The sequence below is a fragment of the Capra hircus genome, chromosome 9 (assembly GCF_001704415.2).
Source record: "Capra hircus breed San Clemente chromosome 9, ASM170441v1, whole genome shotgun sequence".
Classification (NCBI taxonomy): Eukaryota; Metazoa; Chordata; class Mammalia; order Artiodactyla; family Bovidae; genus Capra; species Capra hircus.
In genome coordinates this window covers 89,851,032-89,877,116 of record NC_030816.1, presented here as the reverse complement: position 1 = coordinate 89,877,116, position 26,085 = coordinate 89,851,032, and the positions used below count along the sequence as shown (strand labels likewise).

The 26,085-nt window shown below is 55.4% G+C and overlaps 1 protein-coding gene across 1 annotated transcript; it reads right to left on the bottom strand.

Moving 5' to 3' along the window:
• Positions 1-26,085, bottom strand: KIF25 (kinesin family member 25). The gene is made up of 8 exons (XM_018053524.1): positions 26,013-26,085; positions 25,231-25,339; positions 18,339-18,461; positions 17,593-17,793; positions 9,172-9,246; positions 6,424-6,573; positions 1,631-1,807; positions 1-475 (listed from the first exon to the last, which is right to left on the bottom strand). Exons 1-8 carry the CDS (start codon positions 26,083-26,085, stop codon positions 286-288), a joined length of 1,098 nt encoding a protein of 365 aa, XP_017909013.1. The 3' UTR covers positions 1-285.

Here is a 26,085-nt window from a genome sequence, read left to right as displayed (position 1 = left end):
CTATACCGGGGCGTGCGCCTCTATACCGGGGCGTGCGCCTCTATACGGGCGCGTGCCTCTATACCGGCGCGCGCCTCTACACTACTGTGTGCCTTGTTAAACCCAGGTCACACACAGTCAGAGTGTCGTTCGTGATGAACGTGTCGCGTTTCCCGGGAAGACGCGCAGTCTGTATCCTGCCCCCTCGTTCTCAGCCTGGGCCCCCCGGCTCCTGCAGACCCTCCCCGGGCTCTGGGCGTGCTCAGAGCCTGCAGCAGGCGGGCTCCTCCCACCCGACGCGCATTTCTACCGCGGGCACTGACCCGGCGAGGACGGCCGCCCGCTGCGTCCGCGGGGGGAGGTGGCTGTGGCCAGGGTCACGGTTATCACCAGGTGAGATCGCGAGGACTCGGCATGCACCGCGGTGGGCTGCTTCGCCCGCAGCTGCAGACCCCCGCCCACGAGCGTCAGGAACTGCGCGGCACTGCGGACCGACCTGCGGGGGCACGAGCGGGCTCTGAGGGGCCGGGGGTGGTCGGGGAGGGCCCGCCTGCACGGAGGCCTCTGACACGAGCCACGTGCACCCAGCTCAGGAGAGCAGCCCGTCTTGGACAGAAGTAAACAAGAAATCCAGCGTTTCACTTTACGAGGTCTGTTGACTTATCGCGCCTCTCATTGCTTTTCCCTGAAGTAATCAGCTGGTTTTGAACCAGATGGAGCTTCCCAATCTTCTCAACGTCAAGCCTACTTGACTTTATGGTGCCCTCAAGGACTCCGAGATTTTAAAATATTTTCTCTATCAAACCAAACTTCATCAAATTTATGAAATGCAAAGTTAATTTGCTTTCTTCTCTTAATTGAAGAGATAAGCAGAACTCCTGGTCTGCAGGAGAAAACGTTCTGCTCATGACATCTAACTGATTGTCTCAGTTGTCCTGTCGTAACTGGTCATGACATCAGTTAAAAGCTGGCAGTTTGGGTTAGCTCGCGTAAACTTATGGTCAGAGGCGCGACTTCCTTTAGGCTTTTTCAAATGTTAGAAATGACTCACAGCACATATATGTGTGTGGCCGAGTCCCTCTGCTGTCCACTTGAAAGGATCACAACACTGTTAACAAAATAGCTTTTTTTAAAAAAAGAAATAGTCTGAAGACCCTTCCTCCACTGACTTTGAGACCGCAGAATGGGCGGCATGACCTTGACCCTTCGTGCCTTCTCCTCCACGTGGGTCAGTCAGGTGAACCCTGCCCGGAGCAAACCTGATTCCTGAACGTGAGTTTAAGAACACGGAGCTCTGGAGGAGAAGCTGATTCCTTGGTGTATTCGGTAAAATTCTGATATGCCAAGGGACCCAAGGACACCGGTGCCTAACCGAGGGGCCTCTGGAGGGTCCTGGGGCTTCTGCACACCTGTCCCTCAGCTGAGCCTCGGGGATAACGCCTGTCCTTAAGATATTTTAAAGCACCATCTAATTTGTCTTCATTATGACTTTAAAAGATCATTTCTAAAGCAAATTGAAAGCGGAGAACTGCACCCTGGGCAAATAAGCACAGTGAGCCCTCTCTCAGGCGGAGCGCCGAGTCCGACGCCCCGCCTGGTTCTTCCCCTCGAAGCTGCTGCCGCTCGCGGAGCTCAGCGCCGGGTCACTCACTGGTAGGTCAGCCCGCAGACCGCCTTCCTTCCTTGCTGGGTGGGCAGCACCTGTCGCTTCACCCCAGATGCCACTCGACAGCTGTCGTTGGCCAGAAGGTCAAAAATGTCATTGTTGTAAACTTCCACTATGGAAACATCCACCTCTGGGCTCCTTGACGCATCTTCTGAAATAAGCCTGGAGGAGGGGTGAGGCACACAAGATACGAAACCGTCAGAGGAGCGTAGAGAACGCCAGGGAGACAGGGGTTACAGAGAGACTTCCAACATGCGGCAGCCAGAGGCCGAGAAACGGGCTGCCAAACTCAGGATTCAGGAGCCCTGGGTGGCGTCTCGCTGGCCACGCAGGAAGAAGGGAACATCCTGTTAAAACTACAGAGAAAATGACTGTCTTGGGAACACAGTTATTTTATCTGAGTTGTATCTAAATCAATGCTTTCTGCCCTCAAACTCTAAATACACTGTAAAGACGCTTGAAGAGCCCACAGTCTTGACCCAGAAGTCACCACGCCCAAACTGAGTCCCACACAGAAGCCCAAAGCAGGCTTTGAGCTCTGGTCCAGCAACCAGGCTTGTTTATTTTAAAATCTGTTCCATTTCAGGAAGCTTGAGTCCATGGTGTTGAGTGAATCCCCCTCCTACAGCGCCTTTCAACTAAGCCTTCCCCACAACCTTGCTAAAACCCACCGAGACGCTAAAGAAAACCACCACACATCCTATTTTGTTTCAAGCTTTAAAGTACTACATGCAGACTGCAGATGACTTTAAAAGCAAAGACAAGACACGCTTAGAGCAAAACCTCACGGTCCCACCCCAGGAAGCAGTGACCACTGAGCCCGGCTCCCTCCCTGCCACGCAATGTCCCTGCTCCGTCCCTTTGACCTCACGCCCCACACCACCTGGTCACCAAGGAGGCATGACCGTGTCCTTGGCGCTGGCCCGGGAAAGCCAGTCTGATTCTGACCGTGCTTCTCTTGTAAAGACACTCTGAGCCCCGGCCTGGGCGAGGCCCACATAAGCACTGCTCGGGGGGCTTTGCGTCCGCATCCACGAGACGTCTAACCAGGCATAGCCTCGTCTAAAGACAAACAGCTACGGAGATCAAAAAGAAGGAGAGCGTGAGCTACGCTGTCTCGTGAAAGTAATCGCTGGCAAGGAGTTCTAGGTATCTGGATAGCTCTCAGCTCTGGGTTTTCCTGAGAAAACTCTAAGCGAAAGTCTGAAAAGTGAAAAACCAAGGGGAGCTAAGCTAGAGACTGTGCGTCCCTCCCGACACGTCAGGAAAAGCGCACTTGGCTCCATCTCTCCGAGGAGCCCCAAACCGGAATGAGACGTCTCATCTCTACAGTACCCGGGGCTCACGGAAACCATGTTCTTCTGTTTGATCATTTGATTTCTTTAATCCATTGATGCACTTGTCCCACAAGAATTGCTCAATTGGTGGCAAATTTCTGCAAAGTCAACAGGTAGTCCTCAGTCTTGGCTTTGAAGAAACAAAGTGCTCAGTAGGCAAATGACCACCAGGGCGTGATATGCTTTATATAAAACACGCATAGGCTTCCTGAGATGGCACCGCGGGGCGGTCGCAGGGCCCAGAGGCGGTGGAGAGAGGCGGCGACCCGGCCCACAAGCGGCCCTCCAGGCCTCCTGGCTCTGTGTCCCCGGCGGCGGCGGTTCCTGCACGTGTGCCCCGGGTCCTGACCGCTTCCATTCCGTTGCGGGCTGAATGCCCTCACATGCACAGTTAGTATTCCCTGTGGCCCCGGCGGTGACTGTGCGTGTTAGCTGCTCAGTCGTGTCTGCCTGTTTGTGCCCCCAGGGACTGTAGCCCGCCAGGCTCTTCTGTCCGTGGGATTCTCCAGGCAAGAACACTAGAGTGGGTTGCCATTGCATCCTCCGGCGGATCTTCCCGACCCTGGGATGGAACCCGTGTCTCCTTCATTGCAGGCAGATTCTTTTCCGCCAAGCCACGAGGGAAGCCACCGCGGTGCCCAGCAGGTAGAAAGGTGGACGTGAAGGTCGCTCAGGCGTGTCCGACTCTTTGCGACCCCGTGGATTATACAGTCCATGGAGTTCTCTAGGCCAGAACACTGGAGTGGGCAGCCTTTCCCTTCTCCAGGGGATCTTCCCCACCCAGGGACAGAACCCAGGTCTCCCACACTGCAGGCAGATTCCTTGCCAGCTGAGCCCCCAGGGAAGCCCAGCAGCTAGAAAAGCCTTGCAAATGCCTTTGCTGAGAAGGCGGCTGAGCTCAATGTGGAGGGTGTGGGGGCCGCAGCTGGTTCCCAAGGAAGCGGGGTCGGGGGCGGGGCGGCATCGAAGGAAGAAAGAATCCACCCTGGACTTCATTGAAAATGCCGGGGACAGCCTCCTTTGGTCCGGTCTACAGTTCCAGAGTAATCATTTTAGGGCAAGAGGTCGTGTAAACGCCCTCTGACACTGACGCCCGAGGTTGTGGTGGTTTTATGCTGGGTTTGGCCTAAGGCCCAGACTCACCCACCAACACGGCTGCACGTGTTCCTTCCCAGGGTTTGTCCACTTCTGATCAGAAACTGAAGAGGTAGAAACCTTCCACGTCTGGACCATTAGTCCTATTTTTGCGAGTGATGGCAGTGAGCCCTCGGGGGTGGGGGGCGGGGGTGGCGAGCTGTGCCCACGGCTGCCGCTCAGAAGAAGAGTCAGCGCTGAGTAGGAAGGCTCTGACTCATTTCACTCCCAAGACTCGAAACGTGAAAATCCCGCTCTAGAAGCAGGTGATTTAAATGCTCGTCACCGGGAGGCCACCATGAGGCGAAGCCGTGTGTCCTGTCTCTGGAGACGCTGTCCAAGCGTTGTCTGAACAGCCTCGCTCCGGCATTTCCGGGGGCTGCCATCCTGCCCTGGGCCCTCGGCCTCTGCTTGCCACCCTCGGGAACAAGCTCCTCGACTTGTCAAGGGAGCACTGCCTACGTTGGTCTTGCGGGTCATTGTGTGTCTGCAAGTCCAGCTTCGGCCTGGACCGAACGTGCGAGCAGGCACGTGGCTCACACCAGGATTCAGTGAAGGTAAACTCAGGGGAATGCTGTCGGCCCGTGTCCCCGCCGGTCAGGGCTTTGCCGGCCCCCTGGGGCCCTGCACGAGAGGACGGCGGGGGCGCAAGGCTCCCAATCTTCCGGCCCTGTCTCTGGCCTGAGCTCATTCAATCGCCTCCTCTGTTTCTGGGCCTTGAAGGCAGGCTGGGCAGGGAGGCGTCGCCGGTCGATGGCTTGAGGCCTGCCGCAGCCACGCTGTCTCCACGGGTCTGGACGGTTGTCTTAGCAGCATGGGTGCAGCCGCTTCAGATGTGGGCGGGGGAGTCGGGGGCTTCTCCCCTAGAGGCTGCCAGTCCGGCCGCCCTCCCACCCACTCCCCACATCTCCGAGTTCCTCTCCCAGGACGCCCAGGAGAGCCGCGTGGTCCTGCCTGGCTCTCACATGGCGACACCCGGCTTCCAGCCAGCTGCCCGCTGCGGGTCCCTGGGGAGGGACCAGGAGACTCCCCGGGCAGCGCCGAGGCCTCCGGCTCTTGAACTAGAAAGAAACACTTCACGTGGTCTGCGTCCCCAGAAGGAGGCCTTTGCCCTTGAACGGTGAGCCCTGTGTCTGCGAGAGCAGCTCTGCCGTTCACAGACGTCCCGCCCGCGGAGCTCAGGCCTGGCCATTGCCTGCCCGGGCGTATGAAACAGCTCAGGGCCCCTGAGCTGGCCTGGGTCCCCAGGCTTCCCTGTGCGTTCTGACGGTCGCCTGAGCACCGCCCTCGAGGGCCACATCCCACGGAGACCAGCAGGACGCTTGTGATAGCTGCGGCTCCCCAACAGTCTGACCTCCTAGGAAATGGTCTCACCCTGAAAATCACAAGGGACAAGTGGAGAAATAGAACGACCAAAAACTGGGAAATATTTTACCAAGGTTTGTTTTCAGAAAGGGTTAGTAGAAGCGAGTTAACAAATGCGTCTCTTCTGTGCACGAATGATGAAAGAATATTGGTTCCAAGAGGCACCGAAACATCAGGCTTTTGTGGGAGTTACGTTTCGCCCTGATTTTCAGACACTGAAGGATGACTCAAGCAGATACGGAGACAAAACCTGAGTTCCAGGGGTCGGGAGCTCAGAGGGCACCCGGGCACGCGGCTCCCTGCTGCGGGAGACGCCTTCCTCCCCGGACTGACGGCTTCCCTGGAAACTTAGGGCGCACGCGCAGAGTGCACCTGCGGCTCAGACACAACGCACGGAAGCGAGGCCGGGCGGCGCACACGGGGCTCCCGGGGCAGGAGGTCACGATGTGCAGGAGGAGACGTCGGGACACAGTCTCAGCCCCGGAGCCCTGCCCCCTGGGCCGCTGGGGCCAGCATTCCTGGTTTCTTCTCGGAGCAACAGTGGGGGCAACCCCGTGACAGTGCGGAGGATGTGGCTCTGGGACCCCTGGGCCCTAGTGGGACGGGAGCCTCTTCAGTCGCCAGTGAAGAGGATCGGCGTGTCTGCCTCCCCGGCCAGGGGGCAAGACAAGACCACAGGGCTCCCTCTGCCCCCTCAGCTGCAGGACGGGAGCCCCACCTCCGCCCCCAGCCCCCGACAAAAGAAGCTGGCCAACTGGGGAGCCCTTTGAGAAGCGTTGCCTTACTTGGAACAGTCAGCATGTCAGCATTATGGATAGACTCGCAGCGTCTGTGGTGGAAACGCCCGGTTCTGACCGTGTCCTAAGGGAGGACGGGCGTGGCCTCCCGTCTCAGGCCCAGGTCTGCCGCACCCCGCCCTGGTCCTCGCCGCCCGCCCAGTACCTGAAGAGCTCTGCAGCCGCCCTGGGGATGATGCCCGTGTCGCCGCGGGGTTCCGAAGGCAAGGCCGGCTCCTCCTGGCAATGCGGGCCCAGCATGGTGAAGCTCTTCCCGCTTCCTGTCTGCCCGTAAGCCATGATGCAGACATTGTACCTGAAAAGCAAGCCGGACTTCAGGGCAGAAAGACACGCGGAGGGCCTGGTGCCGTGACCGGACTCTGAGCAGAGTGTTCGCGTGAGTGATTCCCTCTGAATCCTGCTCCCTGAAAAGCCCGCCCTGTGTTTAACTACACCTGTCTTCGGCATAACCCGCCCCTGTGGCTGTCTGGGTGCACACGGATGGTCATATCCGTGTTCACACACACATGCCTCTCGGGACACCTGTGTCTCGTGGGCAGCTCTGCAGTCCCTCATGGGAGACCACGAGGAGACCATAGCCGGCCCGAGGAGTCCTTCCTGAGCCAGGCCCTCCTCCCAGAGTCCACTCCTCCCAGCGTCCGGAGTCACCTGAAGTAAGGTCATCATCATAGAATCAGGCTAACTAGAACGCACGCGGAAGTCTGCGTATTTGCTTTTAATGTCTTAAAAATGTTTTCCCCGTTACGCTTTTAAAGATGATTTTGTCTGTTTTCGGCCCTGCCGGGTCTGCAATGCCGCTCAGGCTCTTCTCTGTTGGGGGTGGGTGGCGAGCAGGGGCCTCCCCCTGGGTGCGGAGCCCCGGCTCCTCCTGGGGCAGATTCTCGAGCAGCGGAGCGCGGGCTCAGGGCGCGTGGGCTTCAGTACTTGTGGCCCCGTGTTTAGTTGCTCCGAGGCTCCTGGGACCTTCCCGGAGCAGGGATTGAACCTGTGTCCCCTGCATCGGCAGGCTGACCCTTTATCACCGAGCCAGCAGGGCAGCCGCCAGTCACGTAGGGCTCCTCACAAGGCTGTCTCCAGCTGAGCAAGCTCGTGAGGTGTTCTTACACCTTGGGGTTCTCTTAGCCAGACTGTGCCGAGCCGCTCGGGGCCCAGCCGGCCTGCCCCGCAGTCCTGGTTGGGGCTACTTTCGTGCGGCTTGCTTCACAGGAGACGAGGACCACTGAGGGAGCTCACGGCTCCTTCCACCTGTGCGGTCAGCCCAGAAGGCCAGTGAGGAGAGGGGAAGCATCTGAAGGAATGTTTGAAGTAAGTCTGAGGTGTAGCTTTACACGCGTGGCTGCGGAAGCGCGGGGGGCCTGGCCTGGCTGAAGCTGAGCCCAGACTCCCATCCACCTCCCAGGGGAGGAGTCCCCAAAGGCAGGCCCCACGCTCAGAGGTTCTGATCCCTCTGCTCAACTCTGCTCAGAGCCCTCCCCTCCTCCAGCCAGACAAGGGCCGTGGCTCCGGTCAAGGGATGCTGAAGAGTGTTCTGACAGGTCCACGCCTTGAATAGTGATCCAGGAAACCCTCTTCCTCCAAGGGCAACTGTTCCCTCAATCGAAAAGATGACGGCAACCAAATGCGAGGGCGAAAACCCATTGAGGGCCTCTCCACCATCACCCTGCCTTTCTCTTCTCCCAGAACCGAGACAACTCCAGGCATTTGTAACAAACCCCCCGGCATCCCACCTCTCACACCTTCCCCGAGAGATGCGCGTGTTTGGGGGTGGGGTGGGGAGGGGAGTGCCTTTGCCGGGACAGATGGGCATCTGCAGGGACCTTCCAGGCCAGGAATAGAGAGAGGGGAGACACAGCCCAAGACTCGACGTGCGCATCTGTTTCATATTTACAACAGGCAGAGACCATGTTAACCACGATGACATTATTTCTGGAATCTGCTTACTTGAAAGATGCCTACTTAGGGGAAAAAAAGAGAGAGAGAAAGATTCTCCTATTGTTTTCAAGGGAAGAGCTCTTTTTGTTAGATGGACAGAAAAATCCCAGTGCTCCAGCGGGTGGGCCAGGTAGGCGTGAGCAGTGGGCGACACGTGGCTTCTGCGCTGACCTGACTGTTGGGGTCACGGCTCCCCACACCCCCTGAGTTCAGAGGCGGCTGCACTGTGGCTGGGTCCAACCCTGCCATTACAGTCCCCTTTCACTGGTGCTGGGCAAGCGCAAATATGCCTTCTTCTGGGTGCTTGATGTCAACTTCCACATCAAGCCCAGATTCTTCAAAATGCCCCGAAGTGGAGAGTCTCGCTCTACGTGCTCGTCTCAGCTAAGCCGGCAGAGCCGCCCATGGCGCTGCTGGAAGGCGACCTTTGTCCCCAGGTCATGGCTACTGCCTTGGGAGCTAGCGGCGGAGCCCACGGGGAGAGGCTCCTTCCACTGGGACAAGCCCCTCGATCTGGCGTCAGCCTCCTTAATAGACTTTACAGAAGGGCTGAAATGTGCAACGAATCCCGGAGAGAAGGCAGCTGCCCTCTCAGTCTGAAGACGACACGTGACTTGAGGGGAGGATCGTCAGTGTTCCTGCCTGGAGGATCCCGTGGGCAGAGGAGCCTGGCGGACCATGGGGCACAGGGTCTCAAAGAGTGGGACCTGAATGAGCAGGCACGCTCTGCACGCGACATAGCGGATCGGGACCCAAGGCACCCGTGTTCCTTTACCAGTCACTCCTCAAATCACGTCTCTGCCTCCTCCCGGGAAAGGGCCGTGGTCGCCAGGCCATGGGTCTGCTTTATGCGCACAAAATACTCGGACACTAACGGCATAGCCTCATCTGCAGCAGGGATGAAATCTACTTCCACTCACCTCCCACTGCGATAGTCGACCTCGGAAATGTCTGCACTCACCCATCCAAGAAGCTCGTAAGAAGGGGACACACATCCTCAAACACTGCTCTCTGAGATTCTGCTGGGCCGTAAACTCTGAGAGGCAAAAGGAACACAATGCATTATTGGAAGAAAATATAGAAAGTAAGTGTGAGTCAGTCAGTCATGCCCGACTCTTTATGACCCCGTGGACTGTAGCCCACCAGGCTCCTCTGTCCGTGGGATTCTCCAGGCAAGAATCCTGGAGTCAGTTGCCATTTCCTTCTCCAGGGATCTTCCCAACCCAGGGATCGAACCTGGGTCTCCTGCATTGCAGGCGGATTCTTTACCATCTGAGCCACTAGGGAAGCCCTGAGCTTTACTTTATTGTCCAAATGCAGAAACCTGAGAAAAATATCCTTGCATGCTTCTCATAGGAATCCCAACACAGTCAACAGTCTTTTTTTTTTTAGCAACAAAAGATTAATTTTATTACTTTTCAAGCTAACAGAGGTTAAAGAAGAATGAAAATTGCTTCCTCTGTTATAAAACTGTAATAAGCATAAACAAAGTTATAAATGCTTGCAAAGCAGAAAGAAAAGGCAAGCAAGGAAAAAAGGATATCATATAATTATCCCCAAACTAAATTAGTTCCACTTAAGTGGGTCCAACAACAAGGATGTAAAAATCATACTAAGGCAATATTTGATATGTAATGCTTAATTTTTATGTTCACGCCCTTAAAAATGTTTTCCTAGGCCTCAGGTTGGTTCAGCCGAATGTTAAGACACAGAATGGGACTGGAATGCTGGCTATAACAAGGCAATCCAGTGCGGTTATGTATCTATCAACACGTACGAATAAACCGAAGCAGGAAGTGACTTCCAGAAACCGTGGGTCACTGCACAGCCCTGAACAAGATGGGAACAACGCCGGCGGGGAGAGGCAGGGCCGCGCCCAGAGCTGACGAAGCCAAGGTGAGTCGTGTGTGAACCGAGCGTGCTTGGATTTCAAGCTTCATTTTCTGAGACACAGGTTTTTATTTAGCTGGAACCAAAGCTTTCTCTTCTTTCACTTTCAAACTGTGTCCTAATGCCCAGTGGAGCCAGTCATCTCTAGAAGCAGGGCTGGTTTTCCACTTCAGGGGCCTTCCTTATAAAATGCTGCTCGCTGAGCACGAGGACGTTTACAGCAGTAGGCTGTCTGAGCTCTTACTTAACTTGTCACCCCAAATCCCACCGAATAACAAAAGCAGGGAGAACAGCGAATGAGTCCAGTCTGCGCAGCACCAGCTCCGACAGTCACCCACCTCCTGACCTCATCTGAGCCCCCGCCTGGCGCCCTCTGCAGCCGACTCAGGTCCAGCTCGTCCATAAATGCTCACTACCTGCCTCCAAGGGGTGATGACTCTTCAATAAGCCATCACAGTGTTACCTCTGTCACATTTTTAAAAATTAACACTAATTCCTCAATGTCATCCAAGAAGAGGGCGGCATACACATTTCTCCAGGGTTCTGAGAAGGGTTTTTCCCATCAGTTTTTAAACATCCTCGCAGCTGGCCGAATGTCTTCACAGATGTTCATGGGTGGCAAACTCTTTCTGGGTGGGAGACATTTTAGGCTCCACGCACATATTATTTAAAGAGACCCTGGAGTCTTTCTCACCGAGGAGGGACGGCCCCTCACAGGCCTGCTGCCTGCTCTGCTACTCAACATAGTGCTGAGTCCTGTCGGCCAGCTCAGGGACCCTCAGATCGCTGAGCAGGAGGACACACTGACTCTGCTCAGAGCTGATTCGGCCAGACGTCCCAGCAATCCGAAGCTGAATGATGAGACAGTTCCCAAATCAACAAGAGGGTCTAGTAAAGTAGCAAGCGGTGTGATTGCAAAACCCAACAGCATTCAGGCTTACTAACTAAGCGAGCTCCCAGGTACAACGGGAGAAAGATGGTACACGAGATAGGAAAACGAAAATTTAAAAACCCTAGAAGAGAAATGTCTAAACCCTTTATGAAGAACACCATGAACCACCCCTGAAAGACACGTAATTCCACCTGAATGAGCGAGCAGGCATTCGGCGCTGTGTCCCTGGCTATGACGTCTCACCGTGGAGATGTCCCCACCTCACCCGGTTCACTAGGTCCCGTCCCAACTGGGTCACGAGGTCCATGTGAGAAATCGGACCGTGCAAGTGCCAGAGCCTGTGGGGGGCACGCCTGTGTGACGCAGGAGGCTCCCACATGACTATGGTAAAGAGAGGAAAAGAGCTTTCATGAGGCTGAGCGATAGCAGACGTGAGGAAAAAGAGACAAGTGACCAACTGTGAGAGAAATAGAGGCAACTTAGTCACAGACAGAAGGTTGATTTCCCTAATATAGAAAGTGCCCCTAAGACTAGAGCAGAGCAAATTTAGAGTATAAGAGAGCAGTCCTTAAACTTCTAATCAATTCCTTACATTAGAAATCCTTTCTATACTTTCATGGAAGAACACCTAGAGACAGGAAGACTTTGCAGAAACACGTCAGAGTCACATGAAGTACGTTCGACCTGACCCCAAGGGGCACAGAGAGATGCCATTTCTCCCCACAGCCAGCAGCCAACCTGGGGCCACCACGGGCTGGGACTCGGAGGGCCAGGACAGGCGGGCGGAGCGGGGAGCAGGACGCAGGCCGGGGCGGGGGGACCCTTCTCTGCTCCTGGCTCCGCCCGGTCCGCGGGCTGTGGAGGCCCAGGGCCTGCGCCTCTGCCCGCCCCGCCCTCCCCTGAGCTGCACCCTGGCCGCAGGGACAGGCCTAGCCTCACCCGCTCCGTGGGCCCCCATACAGCATCTTGCCCGTGACGGGCTCAGTCAACGCTGGAACAGCTACACATAGGAATTACTACAAATGTGTTGGCAGACACATCACAGCATGAAGACACAAACACAACAGACAGACACAGCCAAGAGGCCTCCAGCTGCACAAATCATCCTCATAACAATAAAAGTGACCGATTTTTCCCCTGCATTTTGGGTCAGTTCCTGTCACTTTAAAAATAATATTTTGCCGTACTCTGGAGAGACCACTTTCTTCTGACCCTGAGTCCATCGACAGTTTCCTGAAAGGCAAGGCAGCTTTCTCCTGCTGCGTTTGTTTTCAAAAAGGAGTTAAGTGGGGCTTCCCTGGTGGTCCAGCGGCTAAGACCCTGCATCCCCAGCGCGGGTTCCATCCCGGGTCAGGGAACTAGCTCTCGCATGCTGCGTGCCTCAGTGAAGACCAGGGATCCCACGTGCTGCACGAAAGCCCAGCACAGCCAAATAAAGAAATAACTGGGCGTGACCCTGGAGCCAAAAGCAGCTGCGTCTGTGCCCTCGCACTGCCCTCGGTCAGGAGCCGGGCGGGGCTGTGGCTTCCCGGTGGCTGATCCCAAGGATGGCATTGTGCCTGCGTGCTCCCGGGGTCTAAACACCCGAGGAGCCCTGAGCAGAGAGCACGGGGACACCCACCCTGAGGGCCCCTCACCCCCAACCAGACAGCACGGGGTGGACCACCCTGAGGGCCCCTCACCCCTGAGCAGAGAGCATGGGGTCGACCACCCTGAGGGCCCCTCACCCCTGAGCAGAGAGCACGGGGTCAACCTTCCTGAAGGCCCCTTACCCCTGAGCAGACAGCACGGGGACCACCACCCTGAGGGCCCCTCACCCCTGAGCAGAGAGCACGGGGTCGACCATCCTGAAGGCCCCTCACCCCTGAGCAGAGAGCACGGGGACCACCACCCTGAGGGCCCCTCACCCCTGAGCAGACAGCACGGGGTGGACCACCCTGAGGTCCCCTCACCCCGCCCGAGGGAGACGGGGCGATGCTCCCCTCCCCCCTCGTGAGGGCAGACATCTGCGTCGAGCCCGTGTCCTCGTCCGTCCAATGGTGACGGAGAGGTGCTCGCATCTCTGTTTCCAGCCACAGGCCTGCTCGCCTCTCCTTCAGGCTCCGTCACTTTTGCCTCTCCTTCGGAAGCTCTCTCACTGCCTCAGGGCTGTGATCCCTCAGCGTGGATTCCTTTGTTATTAGGAAATGACCCTCTTGCTCCCGGGTAATATTATTATTAATCTGAAATCAAGCTGAGAGGAAACAGACAGCCTCCTGATGAGGGTGAAAGGGGAGAAGGAAAAGCCGGCTTAAAACTCAACATTCAAAAGGCTGAGATCATGGCATCCAGTCCCATCCTTTATGGCAAACAGATGAGGAAACAATGGAAACAGTGAGAGACTTTATTCTCTTGGGCTCCAAAATCACTGTGGACGGTGACTGAGGCCATGATGTCAAAGACGCTCGGTCTTTGGAAGAAAAGCTGTGACCAACCTAGACAGCATATTAAAAAGCAGAGGCATCACTTTGCCGATAAAGGTTCCAATAGTTAAAGCTATGGTTTTTCCAGCAGCCATGTACAGATGTGAGAGTTGGACCGTAAAGAAGGCTGCGTGCTGAAGAATTGATGCTTTCAAGCTGTGGTGTTGGAAAAGACTCCTAAGAGTCCCTTGGACCGCAAGGAGACGGAACCAGTCCATCCTGAAGGAGATCAGTCCTGAATACTCACTGGAAGGACTGATGCTGAAGCTCCAATACGTTGGCCGCCTCATGCAAAGAACTGACTCATTGGAAAAGACCCTGATGCTGAGAAAGACTTCGGGCAGGAGGAGGAGGAGGAGGAGGAGGGTGAGACGGTTGGATGGCATCACCGACTCGGTGGACACGAGCAAGCTCCGGGAGACGGTGAAGGGCAGAGCAGCCTGGCGTGCTGCAGTCCTTGGGGTCCCAGAGAATCAGACACGACTCAGCAACTGAACAGCAACAACTTTGACGCGAACAGAGTCACTCCAGCAAGATTTTTTTTAAATGGTTTGTTTGTTTGATTAAATCAGGGATCCTCCTATCACAAGCGCCAGATAGGCGCGTTAAAGTCTCTCTGAAAAAATGTATGGTATTTTAAAAGTCCTCAAACAGGGCAGTCTACTTTCTGAGGCGCAGCCCTGTGCGCGCCGACCGGCGCAGTGCGTTGCCGCCCGCCGGGGAGGGCGAGCCCGTCACCGGGAAATGCCCCAGCGGCCTGGCAGACACACCCGCCCCGCCCCCAGCAAGTGCTTCCCTGGCGGTAAAGCGCCTGCCCGCAATGCAGGAGACCCGGGTTCAGTCCCTGCGTTGGGAAGAGCCCCTAGAGAAGGAAATGGCAACTCACTTCAGTATCCTTGCCTGGAGAATCCCATGGACAGAGGAGCCTGGAGGCTACGGTCCACGGGGTCACAAAGAGTCTCACACGACTGAGCGACTGACACTTTCTCCCCCCTCACCTCCCAGCAGCCACTAGAGCTGTCTTGTCCAGAACGTCTGTAAAGGGACGAACCCCAGTGAACCTCTGGGTCCAGCCTCCTCTGCCCACGACGGTGGTCTGTCCTCCCTTTGGGCTGCCGTCCATCCCCGGGACCCTCAGGCTCCACCTCCCACCAGCTGAGGGACTTGTCCCCAGTTTTGCTGGTTATGAGTGAAGCAGCTGTAAAGCCCCACTGCCAGGATTTGTGCAAACATGTGTCTAAACATCTCTGTGTCTCGGGTGAATGCCCGGGAGGGGGCTGCTGGGTGCAGCGGTCAAGGCTTTGCTGTGCCGCCTGCCCTCGCCGCTTGGACTGTCCGTGGCATTTCCCACGTAGCCGTAGCCTGAGCCTCTGTCCTTGGAGTAGCGTCTGCTTGGGTGTTTCGCCCGCTCGTTCATCGGGCTGTCTGTTCTCTGACTTTCCAGACTTCTGTGTGCATTCTGAATCCGGTCCTTCGTAAGCTATGTGATTCCCAAATATTTTCGCCAGTGTGTGGCTCGTCCCCTCATCCTCCTAACAGCATCATAAACAAAAAAGAAAGCTTAACTTCTGATTCTTTTATGGATCGTGCTTTGGGCACGTTTCCAAGAACCCAATGCTTCACCCAAGGTCACAGACTTTCCTCTGCGCTGCCTTCTACAAGCTATGTGGTTTCAGGCTTGACACTTAGTTTCCACTTTCGTTCATTTTTGCCAAAGCTGTGACATCTGGACAAAGATCCATTTCATTTCTGCCCATGAACGTCCAGCTGTTCCAGCATCTCTTGTGGAAAAGACTGACCTTTCTCCACTGAACTGCCTTTGCTCCTTTGCAGCTAGTAGAAATGATAGGATGAATTGTGCCTTTTATTAATCAAACCCTTTGCTTTACCTGTCATCTTGAAAAACACTTACCTTTCAAACGTATACGTCTTATTAATCAAAGGGTGGCCAGGCCGGTTGCACTCCACCAGGACAGTCTCCTAGTAGGAAAGAGTTAAAAACAAAAAAAAAAGCAAGCTGGCGTCCCCTCAGGGCTACATTAACAGTGCTGAGCAGAGGGGGCAGAGCGTGGCCCCTGGGCCAATCGGCCGCTGCTGTAAACAGGTTCTGCAGGGACACAGCCCGCCCTGTCTGCTGAGGGTCTGTGGCTCAGTTCTCCTCCATAGAATGAGTAACTGAGACACAGGCCAAATGGCCCCAAGGACGGTGAGGTTCACTCTCTGGCCTTTTAGAGGGAAAGCCTGCCAGGCTCTTGATAGAAGCAAGTCAAGTCACAGAGAGACACACACATCACTCCCCTCTGCCCTGGACCACAGTCAGCCAGACCCGGCGGCTCTTTCAAGTGAGGCAGCGTCAGACTTCCCGGGGCTAAAGGAATCTTTCTCAGATGTTGTTATAATTCAGTTACGACCGGTGGATTGTTGTTCAAACACATCAGCTTTTGATCTGGCTAAACTATTTTCTTACACAACATCCTGTACGGAGGGAAGCCAAGGCGATTGTGAGCAAGAAAGGAGCCTGAGTTTCTCTCCAGCACAGGAAGGGCGAGCCACTGGAGCCGGTTCCAGCGCTAAAACAAAACGTGAGTCGTGAAAACACAGCATAGAAGGGAAGGACGAAAGCCCCACAGCTGCAGGGACGCGCGGCCCGTGGGCACCTGACGCTTCTGTGACAGCAGTCTGAGACTCTGGAGGGGGCCGCGCTCCAAGTCTTACCGGCACCGTCTCACCAGCATCACCAGCTGATACCAGTGTGCCTGGCGGCCGACTCACTCAGCTGTGCCCGACTCTTTGCGACCCCATGGACCATAGCCCGCCAGGCTCCTCCGTCCATGGGATTCTCCAGGCAAGAGTACTGGAGTGGGCTGCCATTCCCTTCTCCAGGGGGGTCTTCCCTGACCCAAAGATCAAACCCGAATCTTCTGCTTGACAAGCGGATTCTTTACCAAGTGAGCCACCAGGGAAGCCGAACATTAGTGTATGTGTGTGTGTATATATATATATATATATATCCATGCAAAATAAATACACGTCCAAAAAGTGGCCTATCTAGGTTTTGCAGGCCAAAACGGTTTGCCTGTCACCCCAGCCCCTGGACCTGGAGCCTGCCCAGCAGCCTGGGCCCCACGCCCCGGTCCTGCGGCAAGCCTTCATGTTCCTGCTCCCTGACTGTGGGGCTGCTCCTTTAGCACAAGCCAGAATGAATCCCGGTGCCCCAGGAGAAACGGTCCAGACACAACCCCCGTCTGAAGACCGGCTGAAGTCTACAAATGCCCCGGGTTTAACCGCACAGAAGAACAAGTGAGAACTGCTATGGTGTGCAGTCTCACCCCAAAGCTCCAGGTCACCACCTGAGGCCCATCAGTTCAGTGCAGTCGCTCAGTCATGTCCCACTCTCTGCGACCCCATGAATTGCAGCACGCCAGGCCTCCCTGTCTATCACCAACTCCCGGAGTTCACTCGGACGCACAGAGTCGGACACGGCTAAAGTGACTTAGCAGCAGCAGCAGCACGTCCATCTACAAAGCCATAAAGACCAGCCTGACCCCAGGAGGTGCCCACGACCCCTTAGGATGCCATCCCAGGGCACTGATCGCTGGATTTAAACAGCATCTGAGAGGACGCTGAGGGCAGGGCTTCATTTTCGCAGACACCGCGTCCGAGTTCTCTCCTGCCTGTCCTACGTCACCCCCTCACGACGCCGCACACCCCGCCTTCTCACAAAGAAGCGTCCAGAGTGACCCCTCTTATCCAAATCCGCATGCCCTTGAGCCCTAGACATCCTCTCGGGTCCAACACCAGGGTTCATCTCCAGAACTCACTTCATAGCCCCTGCCTCGTGGAATTACATGGCTCCGAAGGACCAGCATGCTCAGAGTCAGTAATCAATAATGGCTATCTCCCTTACATTTAGCTGCTTTATCATCTATTTCACTTGCATCCAATTCCCTAGGAAGCTTTCAAAGTATATAGGGTGTAAAATCCTTCGTCATCAACTCGGTCATGTAGTCTTAGAGCTAACAGCAAATTTTAATTGCGCTCCCATGTTTTACAGAAAGAAATCTGGGCCTGAGAAGGGTCTCCAGGCACATTCAGGAGGGAAGCCAAGCCTCTGGTTCCCTCGCCACTTTCCCCCTACACTGGCCGCTGTGGGGCGGTTTCTAAGCCTTGGACACCTTTCTCTCCAAGGCCGGGGTCCTCAGTCACGCCCTGGCCCCGCCGCAGCAGGAAGAGTGAGCCCACACTTTCCGGGATGTCATGCAGATATCGGGGGTCCCCACTGTGCAGCACGTGGCCTCCTGTTCGGGGGTACTGCTCCTTCCCGTGATGGGCCGTGAGTCTGCAGACCTGGAGTGACAACCTCTCCCAGGAGGGGACACGGGGTACCTTGACCCCAAGAAGACGGCCTCTGTCACCTCACCCGTGCTGGGCACCCCGCATCAACGGTTCCTGCACCAGTGTGGCTAAGTCTCAGCAAAACCACTAGGGTAAAATACAGCTGAAGCCAACCAACAACTTCCTGGGAGCAAATACAGGTTGGTTCATACCAGGTGATAGATTCAGAGAAGCTCGGAAATTATTAAAATAAATATGCAGGCACGGATGTTGAATCACCTTAAATCTCCACATTCAAAAACAGAGCAACCAGATAGCAAAACCAAAGACCGACAATACTCACTATAAAAGTGAGAGACAGGCTTCCCTCTGACCTGCAGGCCCCGAGGGGGTGGGGAGGGGTCGGATCCACGGCAGCCACAGGGTCCTCCCTGAGGTTGGACGAGCGGGACCTGAAGCGGCTCCCGGTGGGCAGAGATGGACCATTCAGGTGCCAGGAGGCCAGCAGCGCATGAAAACCCACCAACACACTTCCCTCCACACGCTCACGACCTCAGCAGGAACTTCACCAGTAGCCTCCGCAGGACGCTGGGAGCTGCCTCTCGGCTTGAGAGCAGTGCGTCATCTGGCGTCCCTGGTGGAGGGCACCGCCGGCTGGCCAGGTGTGGGAGCCTCTGGGACAGGGGCTCGGTCAGAGGCTCCAGGGAGAGCCCACAGCCCCAACCACCACCTTCTGCATCCTCACGCTGCCGCCCCACCAGAGCCCCCATCAGAGCCCCCCGTCTCCTGGGATCGAGCTGCCCGGCCAAGCCTGAGGTCCTGACGTCCACTTCTCAGACGTGCGGAAGACACAGTGGCACGCTGGGTGGCAAGGACACGCTGTCACGTGGACAGTGGGAGACGCCCAGGTCCTGGGCCGAGACTGCTGGACAGACCAACAGTTGGGGAGAGGGGGAGATGAGGGAGGAGACTCAGAGGCCAGGCAGCTTGAGGACTTGGCCTGAACGCAGGCGAGGCTGAGCCGTGGGGTTGAGGGAGGTGCCTTGGGTAGCAGAGCGCGGGGACCCGGAACCAGGCGGGTCCAGCAGGCAGGTTTGTAGGAGCTGGACCTGCACGCAGCTGGGGAGGCCGCCCCGCTGAGCCAGCTCCCAGCAAGGCTCGCCTCAGCTCCACCAGCACTTCCTTTCTTCCGTGCCCCTTGCCTGGAGCAACGCACGGTCAGTCCGTCATGTTTGTGATACGTTACTTTATTTTTAATCTTTCTTATTTGCTCTGAGACACCTGAGATGCTCCCAGGCCAGGGATGGAACCCACGTCTCCTGTGTTGGCCAGCAGATTCTTTACCACTGAGCCTGCAGGGAAGCCCTTGCAGTGTGTTACTCCTTAATTGGCTTTTTAAGAGACATTATCCTGTATGCGAAGGGCTTACAAAACCATTTTCATTCCCACGATGAACCTGGGTTAAGTCAATTATTGGCAAAAAACCGTCTCAGTCTCTGAATACAATCTGCCCAGAAATAAATCAAGCTAGAAATGTGCCTTCACCTTTTCATTCCCTCCCAACAAGTACGTTTGGAGAGCTGCCCGAGCTGGAAGCTGCACGGAGCCTCCAGGGAACAGAAGGGACGTGCGCCTGCCTGTCTGGCAACACAGACAGACTTCGCCACAGGACAGCCTGAAATACACAAAGAACCTCGAAGAGAAATACAGATGCGATGAGACTGTGAGGGAGAGCGTCCTCATTAGGCCGGACAGCAGGAAGGGCCTTCCTGAGGCCGTGATGCTCACAATGCGTGCTGAGGATGGGTAGGGGAGCCAGGTGGGGGTGGGCGTCAGGAAGGAAGGGCGCCTGCCAGGCCCTGAGGCGGCACGGGGTGGGGTTGACGGCCATCGGAGGGACGAGAGAACCCGCTCTGGAGCATTTGTGTTTGAGACGCAAATGGGCCATCTCACGCGCTCCCTGCCAAGCCAGAATCTCTTCCTCCGAGTGTGATCATCAAACAAGCCAACCATGCAGGAGACGCACGGGCAGCACTGGCGACCCAGAGCTGGCACAGAGGCCAACTCCGCCTGAGACGGGCTTTATTCGTAGGCTGAATCCAGAACCCTGCAATGTGGAATCGGATCGCAAACCAAAATCAAGCGCTAAAGGCCTTCCCTGGTGGTCCAGCGGCGAACAGTCGCCTTCCAACTCGGGGCCTAGGATCCCACCTGCTGCAGGGCCACCACAAACACCCAGTTCAGCCAAACACAAGAAACGCAGAGCTGCGCTACACGCAGACTCGCCTCAGGCTCTTGGAAAGAAAAGCACGACGCGGGGTCCCAGAGCGCCAGTGTCCCAGGGCAGACCACCTGTGTCCTCAGCACATTCAGTGGCAGGAAGTCCTTCAACGGACGGGTCAAGTGAAGGTGAAACATGACTTGGATTCTGCCGGTTTCCTAAAGCACAATCCGAAATGCCCCAGTGGAAAGAAGTTTTATCTCATCTTGATGGGATAAAAACATTTTCCTAAACCCTCCAAGTTCCGAATGTGAAGACTTAGTGGAGTCTCCCAGGACGGGCAGGGACCACGAGGAGGATGAAGATGTAACCATGCCACGGGGGAGCCCCGTCACTGGGGGCGGGGCTGGGGGGCGGATGTCCCCCCACAGGAAGTACCCCGCAGGGACCAGATGCCCCCAGAGCTCGGGAGACATAGGAAAGGCATAACCTAACCACTTAAAATGGAGGTGGGGGCAGTACGGTGGTCCCGAGGACTCGCTTTGACTCAAGCTCCTAATGATGAGGATTAGCTGGCCTTCTGCTCAGCCCCACGACACTCATACTAAAAGCAGCCTGCAAGGCACCAAACAATGGAAGGCAAAGTATTGAAAAACACGGAGTTTTAACAATGCTTACTCTATATGGAATTTCATAACCAGCTACAGCAATTTCCATGGTTTCTTTATTTTAAAAAATTAAGCTATCAATCCATTAACTGAAACTACCTTAAAAAGAGTTGCTGAGACTTCCTTGTCAGTCCAGGGGTTAAGACCCCGTGCTTCCACTGCCAGGGGCAGGGTTCGACCCCTGCTCAGGGAACTAAGATCCCGAATGCCTGACTGTGAGGCCAGCAAAAAGAGATTATATTTTAAAATAACGAAATAAAATGAAAATAAAAAGGGTTGCTCAAGATTACAATATGTTATCACAATAAGACTGATTCAGACAACAGGCCTGACATACAAGCGCTGAGACAGAGCAATCGATGCAACCCAGGACTGATCACCTTCCAAGAGGTCGCCATACCCTAAAGGGCCTGGACTTTCATGTTCAGTGAAAATGATCAACAAAGGAGCTAAAACTGCAGCAATTCATTTTGTGATGGTCATAATATGGCTAGGACATCTTTTCAAACTTTTATTTATGGAGACTTTTAGACACACACAAAGTTGGATAAGGCAGGATAGAGGGCCCTCATCCAGCATCATTGGGCTTCCCTGTGGCTCAGACGGTAAAGAGCCTGCCTGTTATGCGGGAGACCCGGGTCCAATCCCTGGGTCGGGAAGATCCCCTGGAGAAGGGAATGGCTACCCACTCCTGAACTCTCGCCTGGAAAATTCCATGGACAGGCTAGAGTCCACGGGGTCGCAAAAGAGTCGGACACGACTGATATTTTTCACTTCCTGGATGTATTCACTAGCATCTCCCATAAAGAAGAACTTGCCCTCGTCCGTGATGCGTCTGCCCTGAAGCGCATTCATCAGGAAGGGCCACAGGCCTCCTCCTTTCTTTATCATGTCTTAGAATAGAGGACGGAAGGGCTGACACGCCAGCGCTCTCCCAAGCTGATCAACGAGATCTGAAAACAACAACAGCTGTGAACTGAAGGTCCTCACGGGAGCATGTTATTTGGCCTGCGTCATTCACCGCCTAAGCTCCACCGCTCCATCGCTCCATCTGACACCCACGGGCGCCCTGTTAAATAGGCTCTGAGTCCTCCAGCAGGAAGTCCCGACCCTTCCCCTTCCCCCGTCCCAGGCTCGTCAGGACCCGTGACCCATGACCCCAAGGAGCCCCGTTGCCCTGCACCCACTGCCACTTCTGGCCTTTTCAACAGATAAATGTGAGCAAAGAAAGTGAAGTGAGAGTCGCTCAGTCGTGTCCGACTCTTTGCGACCCCATGGCCTACACCATCCATGGAATTCTCCAGGCCAGGATACTGGAGTGGGTAGCCTTTCCCTTCTCCAGGGGGTCTTCCCAACCCAGGGATCGAACTCAGGTCTCCCGCATTGCAGGTGGATTCTTTACCAGCTGAGCCACCGGGGAAGCTCAAATATGAGGAAAACTGGGCTTTAAAGGGAAAACACAATCGTGAGTTCATAACAGAGGTGTCTGTTTCAAATTCACACCACTAAGTTCCTACTTAACTCCGCTCGCTTTACACTTGCACTTCTTCCCTTGGGCTGCAAATGTTAGCACACACTCACACGTGCACGGGTTGACATGGGGGCTGGAGAATTAATGGGGGGGGGCTGGCTTCCCTCCCTTAGAGCTACAGGCGAACAGCCTTATGGGCTCGCCTGGGAAAGGCACCCAACGCCTCACGAATTGCACGTCTGATAGAAATCAAGAAACAGAAACAGTAACTAAGAAAGCATAAATGAAGGAGGAAATGCTTCATATTCACTCGGCCTCCGAATCCCTCAGCGGCGGGATATTTGAACCGTCAGACGGAACGGTCCCAGATACAAAGTGTAAGGAAAACTCACTCACGTCGTCGACTGCATGGACCACTCCTCTGGACACAGAGCTGAGGGATAAAGCAACATTGAAGATACATGTCATGACGGAGCTCCTGCCAGGCGCCCCCGTCTCTCAGGCTTCGGGCTCGCTTCCAGCTCCCTCTCTTCCGGCCCCTGGCATCCTGCATCTTGGTCTCGATTTTTCTATCCTTTCCCCACCTTCACCTCCCCTCCCTCCCTCTGGCCTTATCTCGGCACATTTTCCTCGCACACCTCCACTCTGTTTGGTACTCTTGCACTCTCTAACTGTGCTGTGTGACACATACGTCTACATGTAAATACCTCCTACACAGACAGCCTGAGGTGAGGAGCTTGGGGGTGACAGACAGAAAGAAAGGCCTGCCGAGGTCTCTGCCCGCAGGAGCCCCAGTGTCGGAGCGCAGCCACGAGTCCAGGCAGAGGCTACATGCATCGGAGCTAGAGGTGAGTAACCGTAAATGATAGAAGAACAAGAAACCCAGTTCAGGACGCCTCTTGGGAAGCTTTGCCAAGCTGAACAGCCCAGGGCTGTCTGACGGCCTTCTCTGAGGATGAACCGCCCAGCGGCACACCTGAGACGTGGCCGGAGCAGCTGAGAGGCTGCGTGTCCAGATTACTTAACTTGAATTCATTTAGTCATAGGACCACGTGAGGCAGGAAGTGACCCCGTCAGGCAGCACAGAAACAGATTAATAATGCGACGAGGCCATCTGCAAACACCACCCAGAGCACGTTCACGGAGACACCCCGCTTGGGAACTGCTGGCTGCTGGACTGCGCTGCAGAACTAGACACCCCGCCACAACTTGTTTCACAGTGCGGGACCGACCGAGGGCTTTCCACAGGCCCTGTAAAGCCAAGTGTTACCCTGTAGCACGTGCAGAGAGGAGAGGGTGGACGGGCCTTTACAGAAGAAGGGAGTGTGGCCAGGGCGCGGGGATGGCCTGCAGTAAGCGCAGTCACAGGGGTGGCACGAGCGGCCACCGCGAGCCCTTGGGCGGGCCTGGCCTGAGCCAGCGGGGCAGAGGACGCTGTGGGCTGAGCGGGACGCGGGCCAGGGGAGGCCCAGCATCGGGAGCTGCTCTGACGGGTCGCCCAGTGGAGACGTCCACCGGGCATGTGTTTCATTGGAGAAAGAAGGAAAAGTCAGGGTTACGATTTTCAAGGAAATGAATCTCAGGTAATTTGGTGTCACTCATCACCACGACACTTTCTCTCAGTCGGGAGTGCTGAGTCAGTGTTAACCACCCCCTGGTCTCTGAGGGGGCTTTGGGGGCAATCAGAGGGCAGGGACCAGCAAGAGCTGGCCTGCACCACTGAAGGCTGCCTGCCGCCTGGGCAGCAGGGCCCCTACGACCCCTCTCTTTCTGGCTCAGATATTTTGGCCGCGTTCAGGCACATTCCAGAGACTGCCAGCCACTCCCTCTTAGCAAATCAGCTCCACCCAGAAAAGAGCCTCATCCAGAGATCAGAACACAGGAGGCAAGTGCCACTTCTGTGCTCTGTTCCTACACACACACACACGTGCACACACACAACACACAGGTGCAGACAGCACATACATGTGCATACAACACACACAACACACGTGTGTGTGCACACGAGTGCAGACAACACACGTGCATATGATACACATACCACACACATGTGCACACACAAATACACATGTCCACACACAATACACACAACACACGTGTGTGCACATGCCACACACCACATACATGTGCACACAATACACATGCCACACATGTGTGCACACACAAATACACGTGTCCACACATGTGCACACAATACACATACACACAACACACGTGTGCACACAATACACACGCGTGCAGACAACAGGCCACACATGTGTGCATATAACACACCACACACGTGCATACAACACACACGTGTGTGCGCACAAGTGTAGACAACACACAACACATACATACAACACACAAGCACACAATACATATACCACACACGTGTGCACACACATACACATGCCCACACGTGCACACAACACACAACACACATGTGTGCACATGACACACCACATACATGTGCACATAATACACGTGTACACAATACACATACCACACACATGTGTGCGCACACAAATACACGTGTCCACACGTGTGCACACAATACACATACACACGACACACGTGTGCACACAATACACACACGTGCAGACAACACACCACACGTGTGCATACAACACACCACACACGTGCACACCACACACAACACACCACACACGTGTGTGCACACATAAATACATGTGTACACACGTGCACACACAACACACATACAACACGTGTGCACACGTGTGCAGACAACACACACATGTGCACACAGTACACATGCACACAATACACATACCACACACATGTGCACACAAATATACATGTCCACACGTGTGCACACAATACACACACACCACACGTGTCCACATAATACACACCATACATGTGCATACAACACACCACACACGTGTGTGCACGCACATAAATACATGTGTACACACATGCACACACTATGCATAAACGCAACACATGTGTGTGCATACAATACACATGCGCACGACATACATACCACAGTGTGTGCGCACACAACACACGTGTGCACACATATGTGCATGCGCACACACGTGTGCACATGCACACACACCGAGTGAGGAAGCAGATTACCTGTTCTGTGAGACCGGCTCCTGAGCCTTGTCATCGAAGGGCAGCAGAGGGCGGATCCGACAGTGGACTCTGATGTTGCCCTTCAGCTCCTGAAGCAGGAGGAGGTTTCCTGTGAGCCTGGGAGCACGTGGAACCCAGGGACCATTTCCTCACAGAGCATCTGCTGAGGACTCTCCTCAAGACATGAGCGCCGGACTCCCCACCAAGCCTCGGCGAGCGAGAAAACCCCACGGAGCAGGGACTGTCTGTGCCACCTCAAATTGTTTAAAAGTTCACTCTTACGTTTGCTCACGTGGCAGATGATTACCACGGGGATCGAGAGGCTGCCGTGTAACCGCGCCCCAGGCTAATCTCTCAGGGATTTGAGAAGGCTTCCGAGCGGCTCGTTACCCAGGCCCTTCCAGGGGTAGATGTGAAGAGATGACGCAGAAACAGACGAAGGATAAGCCCCTGAACCTCCACCAGCACAGCACGGGGGCCACACCTTCCCGCACAGCGGGGACTCAGGGCTGGGGCACTCATTGTCTTAGGAATTCACGGCAAGAGCGTGTTGAGCTTAGCCCTGTGGACATGGCCACGTTTCCACAGGGCTGTGCCTGGGTCCCTCCAACGGGGAACTCCTGTCTCCCGGGTGAGCTCTGAGTCACCGCTACATGCTTCTGCTGGACCCTTTGACCTGCGGCCCTTTGATAACTTTGGGGCCACACTGAAGGGGCCCTTCCTCTCCCAGCTTGTCGGAAGCCCCGCTCCTGTGTCCCCCAGAAACCTCCCTGCCTGCTCACCCTGCCAGCCCTCGCTGCTCCAGGGCACGTCCACCGTCCTGACACGGCTGAGATCAACCCAGCCTGTCTGCAT

Coding starts and splice junctions, on each gene's coding strand:
- KIF25 (XM_018053524.1), bottom strand. CDS start 26,085: ATGCAGACAGGCTGGGTTGATCTCAGCCGTGTCAGGACGGTGGACGTG. Junction 18,462..25,230: donor GAGCCGGTCTCACAGAACAG/GTAATCTGCTTC, acceptor CCTGTCCCAGAG/GCTCCCACACCTGGCCAGCC. Junction 476..1,630: donor GTCTGCGGGCTGACCTACCA/GTGAGTGACCCG, acceptor GTGCCCCCGCAG/GTCGGTCCGCAGTGCCGCGC.